Source organism: Myxine glutinosa, chromosome 4 (assembly GCF_964187855.1).
Source record: "Myxine glutinosa chromosome 4, kmMyxGlut1.1, whole genome shotgun sequence".
NCBI lineage: Eukaryota > Metazoa > Chordata > Myxini > Myxiniformes > Myxinidae > Myxine > Myxine glutinosa.
The window spans coordinates 210,076,468-210,091,843 of NC_136264.1; the positions used below are offsets into that span (position 1 = coordinate 210,076,468).

Below are 15,376 nucleotides of genomic sequence, written 5' to 3' on the forward strand. Positions count from 1 at the left end.
GAGGATGAGGGATTACTGATAAGAAAGTAGGGAGTGGGGAGGGGATAGATCGGAGGATGAGGGATTACTGATAAGAAAGTAGGGAGTGAGGAGGGGATAGATCGGAGGATGAGGGATTACTGATAAGAAAGTAGGGAGTGGGGAGGGGATAGATCGGAGGATGAGGGATTACTGATAACAAAGTAGGGAGTGGGGAGGGGATAGATCGGAGGATGAGGGATTACTGATAAGAAAGTAGGGAGTGGGGATGGGTAGATCGGAGGATGAGGGATTACTGATAACAAAGTAGGGAGTGAGGAGGGGGTAGATCGGAAGATGAGGGATTACTGATAAGAAAGTAGGGAGTGAGGAGGGGTAGATCGGAGGACGAGGGATTACTGATAAGAAAGTAGGGAGTGAGGAGGGGGTAGATCGGAGGATGAGGGATTACTGATAAGAAAGTAGGGAGTGAGGAGAAAGTAGATCGGAGGATGAGGGATTACTGATAAGAAAGTAGGGAGTGAGGAGGGGGTAGATCGGAGGATGAGGGATTACTGATAAGAAAGTAGAGAGTGAGGCGGGGATAGATCGGAGGATGAGGGATTACTGATAAGAAAGTAGGGAGTGAGGAGGGGGTAGATCGGAGGATGAGGGATTACTGATAAGAAAGTAGGGAGTGGGGAGGGGATAGATCGGAGGATGAGGGATTACTGATAAGAAAGTAGGGAGTGGGGAGGGGATAGATCGGAGGATGAGGGATTACTGATAAGAAAGTAGGGAGTGGGGAGGGGATAGATCGGAGGATGAGGGATTACTGATAAGAAAGTAGGGAGTGGGGAGGGGATAGATCGGAGGATGAGGGATTACTGATAAGAAAGTAGGGAGTGGGGAGGGGATAGATCGGAGGATGAGGGATTACTGATAAGAAAGTAGGGAGTGGGGAGGGGATAGATCGGAGGATGAGGGATTACTGATAAGAAAGTAGGGAGTGGGGAGGGGATAGATCGGAGGACGAGGGATTACTGATAAGAAAGTAGGGAGTGGGGAGGGGATAGATCAGAGGACGAGGGATTACTGATAAGAAAGTAGGGAGTGGGGAGGGGGTAGATCGGAGGACGAGGGATTACTGATAAGAAAGTAGGGAGTGGGGAATGGATAGATCGGAGGATGAGGGATTACTGATAAGAAAGTAGGGAGTGGGGAGGGGGTAGATCGGAGGATGAGGGATCCCTGATTAGGAAGTAGGGAGTGGGGAGGGGGTAGATCGGAGGACGAGGGATTACTGATAAGAAAGTCGGGAGTGTGGAGGGGATAGATCAGAGGATGAGGGATTACTGATAAGAAAGTAGGGAGTGGGGAGGGGATAGATCGGAGGACGAGGGATTACTGATAAGAAAGTAGGGAGTGGGGAGGGGATAGATCAGAGGACGAGGGATTACTGATAAGAAAGTAGGGAGTGGGGAGGGGATAGATCGGAGGACGAGGGATTACTGATAAGAAAGTAGGGAGTGGGGAATGGATAGATCGGAGGACGAGGGATTACTGATAAGAAAGTAGGGAGTGGGGAGGGGGTAGATCGGAGGATGAGGGATTACTGATAAGAAAGTCGGGAGTGTGGAGGGGATAGATCAGAGGATGAGGGATTACTGATAAGAAAGTAGGGAGTGGGGAGGGGATAGATCGGAGGATGAGGGATTACTGATAAGAAAGTAGGGAGTGGGGAGGGTGTAGATCAGAGGACGAGGGATTACTGATAAGAAAGTAGGGGGTGAGGAGGGGATAGATCAGAGGATGAGGGATTACTGATTAGGAAGTAGGGAGTGGGGAGGGGGTAGATCGGAGGACGAGGGATTACTGATAAGAAAGTCGGGAGTGTGGAGGGGATAGATCAGAGGATGAGGGATCCCTGATTAGGAAGTAGGGAGTGGGGAGGGGATAGATCGGAGGATGAGGGATTACTGATAAGAAAGTAGGGAGTGGGGAGGGTGTAGATCGGAGGACGAGGGATTACTGATAAGAAAGTAGGGAGTGAGGAGGGGGTAGATCGGAGGATGAGGGATCCCTGATTAGGAAGTAGGGAGTGGGGAGGGGATAGATCGGGGTTCGAGGAATTACTGATTAGGGAGTAGGGAGTGGGGAGGGGATAGATCGGAGGATGAGGGATCCCTGATTAGGAAGTAGGGAGTGGGGAGGGGATAGATCGGGGTTCGAGGAATTACTGATAAGAAAGTAGGGAGTGAGGAGGGGGTAGATCGGAGGATGAGGGATCCCTGATTAGGAAGTAGGGAGTGGGGAGGGGATAGAACGGGGTTCGAGGAATTACTGATTAGGGAGTAGGGAGTGGGGAGGGGATAGATCGGAGGACGAGGGATTACTGATAAGAAAGTAGGGGTTGAGGAGGGGATAGATCGGAGGATGAGGGATTACTGATAAGAAAGTAGGGGGTGAGGAGGGGATAGATCGGAGGATGAGGGATTACTGATAAGAAAGTAGGGAGTGGGGAGGGGATAGATCGGAGGACGAGGGATTACTGATAAGAAAGTAGGGGGTGAGGAGGGGATAGATCGGAGGATGAGGGATTACTGATAAGAAAGTAGGGGGTGAGGAGGGGATAGATCGGAGGATGAGGGATTACTGATAAGAAAGTAGGGGGTGAGGAGGGGATAGATCGGAGGACGAGGGATCCCTGATTAACCTGTTATCTTCTCAGTGGGTCACTTGAATCAGAAGATAATTGTCTTTGTACAAAAGTTTTCACAAACCGTGTCCCCAATTAGTATTTGCATCTGACTGCAAATGAATGAGAGATATGTGTATCTTTCCATCACAAAGGCAACTCCCGAGTCAACCGGAGTCTGAGTTATACTCTCACATTCCTAAGCTTCATGAAATGTAATATATATATCTATATGCATCCTTAATAATATAATGAATTCTTTTTCTGCAAGATTCTTACAAACCACAGTGTAGCTTTGCTAAGATTCATCAAAGAACTGAACCATCTCCATCTCATTAAGAATACATCACAGTTTGTTGTCATTTTCACGCATTTCATCAATCAAGAGGACAAGGGACAGGCCTCAATTAGAATGCCCGCGATAACTCGCTTACTTCGAAGTTTTTATACATCTACACCAGGATTATCTTGCTATTCGGGTTTCAAGTGCAGTAAAATTACAATATTCAAACTGTACATCTTTAAGATAAACTTGAGAGACAAAATTGGCAACTGACATGTTCAACCTGAATTTGTGTTAACATGTGAGGATGTTCGATTTACTAATGTAAAGCCGCTGTCACACCTTGACGTTTTAGCCAGCGTATGCCGACGTATGAAAAATTTGACTACGTTAAGAGCACGCTGAAGCACGCTGGCATACGTCGTAGTACGCCGAGCTCGTCGACAAATTTCGTGCATGCACAAAATTTGTCGACGTACGAGTATGCCAGCGTATGACTCACACCAGCACTCAATTTTGATACGTCGGCATACGCTGGCTAAAACGTCTAGGTGTGACAGGGGCTTAAGCAAAATGGAGAGATCCTTTACCTAATATGCTCCACCTTCCTCTCCCTTTGATCCCAATTTTGCAGCATGGCGTCCCTGGTTTTGTTTTGTGTTTGTTTGGTTTTGTGTTCGACTGATTTATTTGATTTTCGTGCATACTTCACGAGTGTGTCTGCTTCTCCGTTTATTCTGTTGTCATGTCTCGGGAGGTAAGGAATCGCGCCTGCCTTTAGAGGACGGAGGAATGTGTATTCCCTGATGAATCAGTGGTGCCAAGGCTGTGACTTGTCGGAATACATTTTGCGGGAAAGATAGGGAGCGAGTATACTGAGGATCTGGACAACTGGGAAGTGCGCGTACACTCGTGGCGACAAATGAGCTCGTGGAAGGCTGCACGGAAACGTGTCGAGAAGGCGTTGTAGATGATTGGATTAACCGCAGAGCTCAAGTAGAAGAACACACCTGTGAGGATAGAAGATAGGTCGTGTCACTTGGGGAATGAACTGTTCTCAGAAAAGGTGTTGGAGGTGAAAAATGATTGTGTGGTGCACCAATAGGGTAAAATTGTATCACATTGGGGGGGGGGGGGCTACATGTCCGCATGACGACGGCGACATTCAGAATGCATTTGAATTCCCAGGTCATGCACAGTCCAGTGTTTGTGTCCTTCAGGTAACCCCAGTCAAAGGGGGTTTCTTCTGTCACTGTTTTTCAAGCATTCTATGGGGAAACACACCTCAATATTAGACACTGGTGACTCGGGGTACATCGCTCGCTCACCAGAAACCACATGAAGGGTATTGTAGTAGAATGCGAGAGACTCTGTCCACGTGTTGACAAAGCTGTAGAAGAGTCTGTCGATGTGGAATGGAGCCCAGCAAAGGCCAAATACAAGCACGAGGACAGCTGTGGGAATTGAAAAGGTGTGTCAAGGATATGTTGATCGTTCTATCTACCTCCAACTAACCTGCAATGATATACACATCGTTCGATCGATGCGCTCTTCGATCATTTATGTAACGGGGCAGGAAGGAATCAACACCATCCGGAGTAAAGGCCGCCATTTTATTTTCATATAAATAAAGTTGTGATCAAAATGAAAAAAAAAAAGTTTTCATTTATAAAATGTCTTAACAAATGGAGTTTTCCTTAACAAATGGAGTTTTCCTTAACAAATGGAGTTTTCCTTAACAAATGGAGTTTTCCTTAACAAATGGAGTTTTCCTTAACAAATGGAGTTTTCCTTAACAAATGGAGTTTTCCTTAACAAATGGAGTTTTCCTTAACAAATGGAGTTTTCCTTAACAAATAGAGTTTTCCTTAACAAATGGAGTTTTCCTTAACAAATGGAGTTTTCCTTAACAAATGGAGTTTTCCTTAACAAATGGGGTTTTCCTTAACAAATGGAGTTTTCCTTAACAAATTTTTCATTTATATACTTTGTTCCCCCTCCATCCCCTCCCTTACCTCAAATGGCCACACAGTTGACATCGCACGTGACAAAGCCGAATGCCTCAACTCTGTGTTTGCCTCAAAATCCTTAGTCCCCAACCCATCCCTCTCTGTTCCCACCTTTCCCAGTCGAACCCAACTGCTCCTGGACTCTGTGTCCTTCTCTCCTGACAATGTGGAGAAGTTTCTGTCAAACCTCGACTCTGATTCTTCAAGTGGACCAGACGGCATCAGCCCACGGGTCCTAAAATTCTGCTCTGCCGCTCTATCTCACCCTCTCTCTGTTCTTTTCACCCTATCTTTTGCTCAAGGTCATCTGCCAGCATCCTGGAAATCAGCAAACATTACCGCTTTACACAAAAAGGTGCAAAAACAGATCCTTGCAACTACAGACCAATCGGCCTGCTCCCAATTATCAGCAAAGTCATGGAATCCATCATTGCTTCGGATATGAAATCTTTCCTCTTCTCCAATGGCTTGATCTCTGATCATCAATTTGGTTTCAGACCAGGTCACTCTAATCTGGACATGCTGCTTCTGCTGTCTCAACAATGGATGGAGGTCCTCAATGCCAAACAGGAAATCAGAGCTGTCTCCCTTGACATATCACGTGCCTTCGATACGGTCTGGCACCCAGCTCTGCTCACCAAACTCTCCTCCTATGGTATCCATGGAAATCTCCATGCATGGATTGCGGACTTCCTCTCTGGTCGTAGTAAACGTGTGGCCCTGAATGGATTTCTCTCATCTCCCCTTCCTGTTCAGGCTGGAGTTCCCCAAGGCAGTGGGCTGGGCCCTGTGCTTTTTCTGGTCTTTATCAATGATCTCTCCGACTCTCTGGAAAATCCTCTCTATCTCTTTGCTGATGACTCCACTCTCTGCCGCTCCATTCCTCTTCCCTCAGATCGGCAGTCTGCAGCCTCCTCACTCTCTGAAGACCTGGACAAAATCACAGACTGGGCAAACAAGTGGAACATGTCTTTCAATCCTGACAAATCTCACACTCTAACTGTGTCTCTCTGAAAAGATCGACTGGACAACCCTCCCATCTACTTTCTCAACAATCCTCTCCAAGAAGTTCTGTCGCTCAAGCTTTTGGGTCTCACTATCTGCCATGATCTTTCTTGGGAAAACTACATTTCCAAGCTGGCCTCCAAAGCCAGTCGCCGACTGGGCATCCTCCGTCATGCGAAGTCCTTCCTAGGCACACCTGAGCTCCTCACCACACACAAGGCTTTCATCCGCAGCTCAATGGAATACTGTTCTCTCCTATGGGCTGGTGCTCCTGCCTCACACCTAGCTCGGCTTCACGCTGTTGAATCCAAAGCTTTCAGAATCATTGGAATCTCCCACGATGAAGCTATCTCTGAGGGCCTTTCACTCACTCACCGCAGGCAGCTATGTCGTCTTTCTGTCTTCTACCGACTCCTCTCCGGCCTTGCTCCCCCAGCTCTCTCTGTGCTCTGTCCCCCAAATATTCCTACAGGTCGCACAAGATCTGCCAGCAACCCTCTGATGGTTAAACTGCCGAAATCTCGGCTCTGTGCTCACCTTCACTCTTTCATTCCTCTTTTCTCCCGCCTCTGGAACAAACTCCCACACTCCCTTCAATCCCACTCCTCCCTCCAGGTCTTTAAAACAGCTGTTCACCACCATCTCTTATCTTCCCCCATCCAAAACCTTGATCTTTTCTACCTCCACTAATTCACCCCAGATCCACCTTGTTTGAAATTCCAACTTCTTTCCTGGAAGTCCTGGCAGTGTCCATATGTTTTATACCTCTCCCACCCCCCCCCCCCCCCTTCCCATGCCTCCCCCCCAAAGCCCTCTCCCTCCCACAGATCTCTCGATGTCTCCATGTCTCTCGGTCCCTGCTCTCAAATGTTGTGTTTGTGTCCTTCCCCCTCTCTCCCCATCTTGTCTACCGCTCCCGATGTTATTTGTTTTATGTGTCGGTTTGTCTGTTTGTCTTTCTGTGTGATTAATGTTCGCTCTTTCACGAGCCTCGATATTGTATACAAAAAAAATAAAAAAGGAGTTTTCCTTAACAAATGGAGTTTTCCTTAACAAATGGAGTTTTCCTTAGCAAATGGAGTTTTCTTTAACAAATGGAGTTTTCCTTCACAAATGAAGTTTTCCTTAACAAATGGAGTTTTCCTTAACAAATGGAGTTTTCCTTAACAAATGGAGTTTTCCTTAGCAAATGGAGTTTTCCTTAGCAAATGGAGTTTTCCTTAACAAATGGAGTTTTCCTTAACAAATGGAGTTTTCCTTAACAAATGGAGTTTTCCTTAACAAATGGAGTTTTCCTTAACAAATAGAGTTTTCCTTAACAAATGGAGTTTTCCTTAACAAATGGAGTTTTCCTTAATAAATGGAGTTTTCCTTAACAAATGGAGTTTTCCTTAACAAATGGAGTTTTCCTAGCAAATGGAGTTTTCCTTAACAAATGGAGTTTTCCTTAACAAATGGAGTTTTCCTTAACAAATGGAGTTTTCCTTAACAAATGGAGTTTTCCTTAACAAATGGAGTTTTCCTTAACAAATGGAGTTTTCCTTAACAAATAGAGTTTTCCTTAACAAATGGAGTTTTCCTTAACAAATGGAGTTTTCCTTAACAAATGGAGTTTTCCTTAACAAATGAAGTTTTCCTTAACAAATGGAGTTTTCCTTAACAAATGAAGTTTTCCTTAACAAATGGAGTTTTCCTTAACAAATGGAGTTTTCCTTAACAAATAGAGTTTTCCTTAACAAATGGAGTTTTCCTTAACAAATGGAGTTTTCCTTAACAAATAGAGTTTTCCTTAACAAATGGAGTTTTCCTTAACAAATGGAGTTTTCCTTAACAAATGGAGTTTTCCTTAACAAATGGAGTTTTCCTTAACAAATGGAGTTTTCCTTAGCAAATGGAGTTTTCCTTAACAAATGGAGTTTTCCTTAACAAATGGAGTTTTCCTTAACAAATGGAGTTTTCCTTAACAAATGGAGTTTTCCTTAACAAATGGAGTTTTCCACAAATACAAAGCAATGATATACACATTTAGAAGTTTTTATTACACTGAGGGTATGATTTTGACACGCACCTCTTTGCTATGCTGCAGTAATTACCCAACTTTCTGCCATCTTGATTTTTAAGGACAGGCATTGACGCACGTGATTACGAGTATTAGTGAGCAACACCATAATGAAAAATTTCAACAAAAATTATGAACATAAAAATATTTTATGTTTATCTTTCTTTATAAATTCAAAAGTTCTGGTTAAATTTGAACGGCACACTCGAACATTTAATCTATTGTGTACTTTTCATCGGTTCCAACTTGTTAGCACTTTCCACCTTAAACTTTGTTCCATTTATTTGTCCAACCAATGGCAGTAGTGTAGGTGTGGTTTTTTCTGGTGGTTAACCAATCATATCGCTCGGTAACCCGTGTCCCATATCTCCAATCAGGTTCATACAGCACGACCTTTCTTTGTATCCTTATTCCCCTTTCCCTCCATTGCAATTGTGACGTCAGTCGTTGTCCTGCTGACTTTGGAATCCTCAACACTAACCTGTTTTGCAACGAGGACAGATAGTGGTGAGGGTGGAGCAAATGATGGTGGACTGAATCCCAGGTGGTGTGGCAGTTGGCTTCAAACAACTAGATGGTATTCATAGAATACTTACCCTGCGCAGTCAACTTGTTGCCAACTTGTGAGCCAACTCTTCTGTTTTTGAACATATTTTTTTGGGATCCAATATGGCTGCCAGACCACGTGAACGATGACATCATCAATTTATATTCTCGAATATAATTGTTGCTTAGATCATGCTCAATACATTTCAAACTGATCAGACCAAGTGTTGTCCCTGTTGAATTATGATGTCATAATTATAACTCCAATGACGTCATCGTTAACAACACCTATTCCCCATATGGAGTTCTTTACAATGAGTCGTGTTTCAATTTTTTCCACGCATGGTTTTGGAGATATAGAGGTGCAACATTTTTCGGTTTTTCCAAGATGGCGCCTGTACCACATGACCTATGACGTCATGATTATCATTAAAATATTCTTCATGAGGAGGCATTCCTATGGTGGAAATTTCGTGCCCATCAGTCTAACAGTTGCAGAGGAATTTTTGTTTTATTCATAATGATCAGATCAAGCGTTGTACTTGTCAAATTACGACGTCATAATTAAGGCACCAATGACATCACCATCAACATATCTTATTCCCCATTGTGAGTTCTTGACAATGAGCCATGTTTCAATTTTTCTGCCTGCAATTCAAATGGCACTACAACTTTTCTTTTTCTTTTTTTTTCTTTTTTTTGTATACAGGATCGAGCCTCGTGAAAGAGCTAACATTTATCACACAAAAAAATCAAACAGACACACAAAGTATATAATAAGGGGAGCTATATAATAAGGGTAGCGGTAGACAAGATGGGGAGAGAAGGGGAAGGACACAAACACAACATTTGAGAGCAGGGACATCGGGAGAAATGTGGGAGGGAGAGGGCTTGGGGCGGGGAGGCGTGGGAAGGGGGGGCGTGGGAATGGAGGGGGGGTGGGAGAAGTATAAAACACAAGGACACTGCAAGGATTTCCAGCAAGGAAGTTGGTATTTCAAAAAAGTGAATCTGGGGTGAAATTAGCAGGGGTAGAAAAGATCAAGGTTTTGGATGGGGGAAGATAAGAGATGGTGGTGAACAGCTGTTTTAAAGACCTGGAGGGAGGAGTGGGATTGAAGAGAGTGAGGGAGTTTGTTCCAGAGGTGGGAGAAAAGAAGAATGAAGGAGTGAAGGTGAGCAGAGAGTCTTGATTTTGGCAGTTTAACCATAAGAGGGTTGCAGGCAGATCTTGTGCGACCTGTAGGAATATTTGGGGGACAAAGCCCAGAGAGAGCTGGGGGGGGGGGGGGCAAGGCCAGAGAGGAGTCGGTAGAAGATGGAAAGACCACCAACCTGCCTGCGATGAGTAAGTGAAAGGCCCCCGGAGTTAACTTCATCGCGGGACATTCTTATGATTCTGAACGCTTTGGTTTCAACAGCGTGAAGCCGAGCTAGGCGTGAGGCAGGAGCACCAGACCAGAGGGGAGAGCAGTATTCCATAGAGCTGCGGATGAAAGCCTTGTATGTGGTGAGGAGCTCAGGTGTGCCAAGGAAGGACTTCGCTCGACGGAGGATGCCCAGTCGGCGACTGGCTTTGGAGGCCAGATTTGAAATGTGGTTTTTCCAGGAAAGATCATGGCAGATAGTGAGACCCAAAAGCTTGAGCGACAGAACTTCTTGGAGAGGATTATTCAGAAAGTGGATGGGAGGGTTGTCCAGTCGGTCTTTTCGGAGAGACATCATAAGAGTGTGAGATTTGTCAGGATTGAAAGACATGTTCCACTTGTTTGACTAGTAACCAGTCACATAACTGATTCTGCTCATGAGAACACCGAATGTCTCCACCACGTTTATGCTTCCAAATGTTGTGTTCTCAACCCCTCACCCCGTTGCTGCTCTACCCACTCACACCCAACTGCTCGCAGACACTGCATCCTCCTCACCTGATAAGGGAGAGAGAGGATGTAACAACCCTCGACTCCGATCCTGCGACACGCTCCATTGGCTTCAGTGATCGTGTCTAAAACAAACTACTCTGCAGCTCTTAACACATTATTTTTGGCTTTTTTCAATTTATAATTTGCCATACGGTCTGCTTAGAAGTCAGACAACATCACATTACATTCAAGGGTTCAAAAAATGGATCCTTTTTACTAAAAGGCTCATTAGCTGGATTTACAATTCTCAGCAAAGACATGCAATCCATCATCACAGTTGACATCAAATCATTCCTTTTATCCAACATCCTGATCTCAGACCATCCATTGATTTGGTTTGCGGCCCAGTTACTCTACCCTGGACTCTCCACATTGCTGCTGCCGTCCCAACAATGGATGGATGCCATGAATCTCAGACAAGAGATCAGGGTCATGTCTCTGGACACATCACAAGCATTTGACACAATCTAGCGCGTCACATAATTACAATTAATGTCAATATTCTCCCCTGTGTTCTTTTGATCTGATCAGTATTGTGAATGAAGGCAGTCACAAAATAAATGGAGTACAATGTACAAACAACCCAGAACGAGAAGACTGATCGAACACACTGAATTAGCTACCTTGCTTGTGCGACAGCCTTAGTACCAGGTAAGCAAATTTTTAAAAATAATAAACACATTGGGTACGCCATTTTGACTCTGGATATGGGCACACCTTCCCCAAAACAACAGATTTAACTCTAAATACAGCAAACACTCAACAGCATCACATGAGATACCTGTGTACTCGCCCTCACTACCTGGATCTCTTGAATATGCTGAGTAAAAGCAGTCCCCACTTGCAGCATCATGTGATCTCCACGTTACTCTTCTCAGCATGAGCACCACCACACTGAGCACACACATCACATGACTCCAAACTCTGACATGACTTTTACAGACGTATCAGATTACCTCCAATCATGCATCAGAAGGTCATGGAATCCATCATCGGAGTTCATATGAAATCCCTCCTTTTCTCCAACAGCCTCACCTCAGGTCACCAATTTGGATTCAGACCAGGCGGGGTTACTCCACCATGGACATGTTGCTTGTACTTACCCAACAATGGAAGGCCCTCAATGTCAGACAAGAGATCACGACCGTTTCTCTAAACTCATCTCGTGCTTTTGATGCAGTCTGACATTCTGCCTTTCTCTCCAAACTCCAAGGTCAACTCCACATATGCTTATTGACTTCATATACTCTCGTAACCAACATGTGACTCTTAACGGAATCCTTTCATCTCCTCTACCTGTCAAGGCTTGAGTGTCCCAAGGCAGTGTTCCTTTTCCTGATCTTCATAAATGATCTCCATGACTCTCTGGGAAATCCTTTTTATCAATTTGCTGATGACTCCACACCCTGTCGTGACATCCCGCATCCTACCTACAGGTAGCCTGCAGCCTCTTAACTCTCCCCAGATCTTGAGAACATATCAAGCTGGTCGAACACTTGGAATATGTCTTTCAATCCTGACAAATCTCACTCTCTCACTCTTTCTCAGTAAGGACAATCTGGCAACCCCCACTACCACCATCTACTTTCTTAACAATATTTTTGAAAAGGTTGAGTCATTCAAAGTCTTGGGTCTCATTATTCGCCATGGACTTGTTGGGCAAACCACATTTCAGGCCTCCAAAACCAGCTGCCGAATGGGCATCCTCCATCATACAAAATCCTTCCTTGGCACACCTGAACTCCTATCCACCTATGTATGAAGGCCTTCATCTGAAGCTTCATGGAGTACTGCTTTCCCCTCTGGGATTTCTCAGCTTGAACGCCATGGAAATCAGGGCCTTTAAGATTATTGGAATCGCCCGCGATGAAGCTGGGTCTATGGGACTGTCATTTCACCATCGCAGACAGGTCGGTGGTCTCTATGTCTTATACTGCCTCCGTTCTAATCTTGCAGTCTCTTCTTCTCTTTCTGTGCTTTGCCCGCCCCCCCCCCCGGCTCCCCCCTCCATGTCTCTGCATGGCTCACACAGTCCAACATAAACCCCTTTCTGGTGAAAACACCTAAATCCAGGAGCACTGCTCACCTCCACTCATTTGTTCCTCTTTTCTCCCACCTGTGGAACCAACTTCCACATTCTCTTTAAATCCTCCATCCAGATCTTCAAGACAGCGGTACACCACCATCACGGATAGTCGCCAATCCAAAACCATAATCTTTTCTTCCTGTTTTCCCTCCTGAGAGTATCCTTTTGTATCCTTCTTGTCCACCACATGCATTATCTTCTGCACCGCAACCACATTCCACCCCACACCCTTTGTTTGTCCAAGTCTCTCTATCTTGGCCTTCAACTCTGCTGTTGGTGTTTGCTCCCTCTCTCTCTCCACTGTTCTCTTTGCATCCTGTTATGTATTGATACATTCAGTGTACTAACTCTTCCATGAGCCTCGACTATGTACACAATTTTTATTTATTTATAAAAAAGCTCCTCAACTTTCCAATTTCACCTCAATCCTGACACCATTTAAAACTCGTCGTGTCACTGTGCTCTCCACATCTACACCGGCTCCATTCTCCATCATCCATACTTCTATGTTCATGCACATCATGGGAATTTTCTGGAGAGTTGTCCGGGTGAATAACCAGGTGAATTCCTGCTTCGACCCCCTTAGTAGCTTGCTGCAACCCTAGAAACGTTAGAGTGCTGCTCCCCACCCAATACTCCTGGTTCAATTTAACTTTCTTAAGTACAAATAAAGGTCTATTTCACATCACATCGATTAGACGTCATGCACTTGAGTGCAGTCCTGAAACTTTGATTCTTCCTGAGGTGACCTCACACTCTTGTCATTCATCAATCACGGACAGGTGCAATGGCTGAATGTGGGACTTTGAGCAGTCTTTTGCTCCCATACCACATCTACTACAAGTGTAATGGGCCTGTATATACCGGTACTCTATCCAATTCCATCATACAATAGCACATGATACTTGCCAGGATGTTGGACGTACTGAATCACAAAATTCCATGACACAAGATATCCTTCCCCATGACACAATACCTCACCCATTACAAGAACATGCTTTTCTTGCCATGACGACACATGTGTCTAATGAGATAAGCTTCGACTGAAAAGCAAAGGTCGAGCTCCCCTTACCCTGATTCTTAAACAATGCAGTTTGCTTTGCTTCCTTTAGCTTCTCGTCTTGAAGCATGTGTTTGAGAGACAGAAAGCTGGGCCATCGCCTAACCTTTTATCCTTTTAACATTTGTCCATCTCCACTGAAACACATCCTGAGCCCAGCTGGTGGTGCCTATTGGTCACAGGCATGAAGTGATTATCCAAACACATGACCTGAAAACACTGAATGGACATGCATGATACAATCCCAAACACATTTTTCGCATATGTGATACATTGATACTACTAGCGTGACTCAGCGCGCGGAGCACGCCTCACCACACGTCGTTTCAGAGGGGGAGGCATCTTTGACCATTTCGGTGTCTTTTGGGTTTCATGGTGTTTTGGGTCTTCAGGGCCATTTGGGTCTTCAGGGTCTTTTGGATCCTCTGGGCCTTTAAGGGTATTTTAGGTCTTTGAGGTGTTTTGGGTCTTCAGGGTCTTTTGGGTCTTTTTTTTTTTTTTTTTTTTTTTTTGTTTGTTTGTTTGTTTGTTTGTATACAAGGTCGAGGCTCGTGAAAGAGCGAACATTAATCACACAGAAAGACAAACCGACACATAAAACATATAACATAGGGAGCGGTAGACAAGATGGGGAGAGAGGGGGAAGGACACAAACACAACATTTGAGAGCAGGGACCGAGAGACATGGAGACATCGAGAGATCTGAGAGAGGGCCAGGGCTTTGGGGGGGGGGGCGTGGGAAGGGGGCGGTGGGAGAGGTATAAAACATATGGACACTGCCAGGACTTCCAGGAAAGAAGTTGGAATTTTAAACAAGGTGGATCTGGGGTGAATTAGCGGGGGTAGAAAAGATCAAGGTTTTGGATGGGGGAAGATAAGAGATGGTGGTGAACAGCTGTTTTAAAGACCTGGAGGGAGGAGTGGGATTGAAGGGAGTGAGGGAGTTTGTTCCAGAGGCGGGAGAAAAGAGGAATGAAAGAGTGAAGGTGAGCAGAGAGCCGAGATTTCGGCAGTTTAACCATCAGAGGGTTGCTGGCAGATCTTGTGCGACCTGTAGGAATATTTGGGGGACAGAGCACAGAGAGAGATGGGGGTGCAAGGCCGGAGAGGAGTCGGTAGAAGACAGAAAGACCACCTACCTGCCTGCGGTGAGTGAGTGAAAGGCCCTCAGAGATAGCTTCATCGCGGGAGATTCCAATAATTCTGAAAGCTTTGGTTTCAACAGCGTGAAGCCGAGCTAGGTGTGAGGCAGGAGCACCGGCCCATAGGGGAGAACAGTATTCCATTGAGCTGCGGATGAAAGCCTTGTATGTGGTGAGGAGCTCAGGTGTGCCGAGGAAGGACTTCGCACGACGGAGGATGCCCAGTCGGCGACTGGCTTTGGAGGCCAGCTTGGAAATGTGGTTTTCCCAAGAAAGATCATGGCAGATAGTGAGACCCAAAATCTTGAGCGACAGAACTTCTTGGAGAGGATTGTTGAGAAAGTAGATGGGAGGGTTGTCCAGTCGATCTTTTCGGAGAGACATAGTAAGAGTGTGAGATTTGTCAGGATTGAAAGACATGTTCCACTTGTTTGACCAGTCTGTGATTTTGTCCAGGTCTTCAGAGAGTGAGGAGGCAGCAGACTGCCGATCTGAGGGAAGAGGAATGGAGCGGCAGAGAGTGGAGTCATCAGCAAAGAGATAGAGAGGATTTTCGAGAGAGTCAGAGAGATCATTGATGAAGACCAGAAAAAGCACGGGGCCCAGAACAC

General features: G+C 45.3%; 1 protein-coding gene across 1 annotated transcript in view; it reads right to left on the bottom strand.

The window, feature by feature from the left end:
* Window positions 1-3,498: 3,498 nt before the first annotated feature.
* The window catches only part of LOC137426024 (neuromedin-U receptor 2-like), a 65,019-nt gene continuing 53,141 nt past the window's right edge, over window positions 3,499-15,376 (bottom strand). The window contains exons 4-5 of the mRNA XM_068114746.2: window positions 4,268-4,393; window positions 3,499-3,949 (exon numbers count right to left, since the gene is read on the bottom strand). Of these exons, the coding sequence (XP_067970847.1) occupies window positions 3,717-3,949; window positions 4,268-4,393 (359 nt within the window). The 3' untranslated portion in view covers window positions 3,499-3,716. The remainder of the gene's footprint in view (window positions 3,950-4,267; window positions 4,394-15,376) is intronic.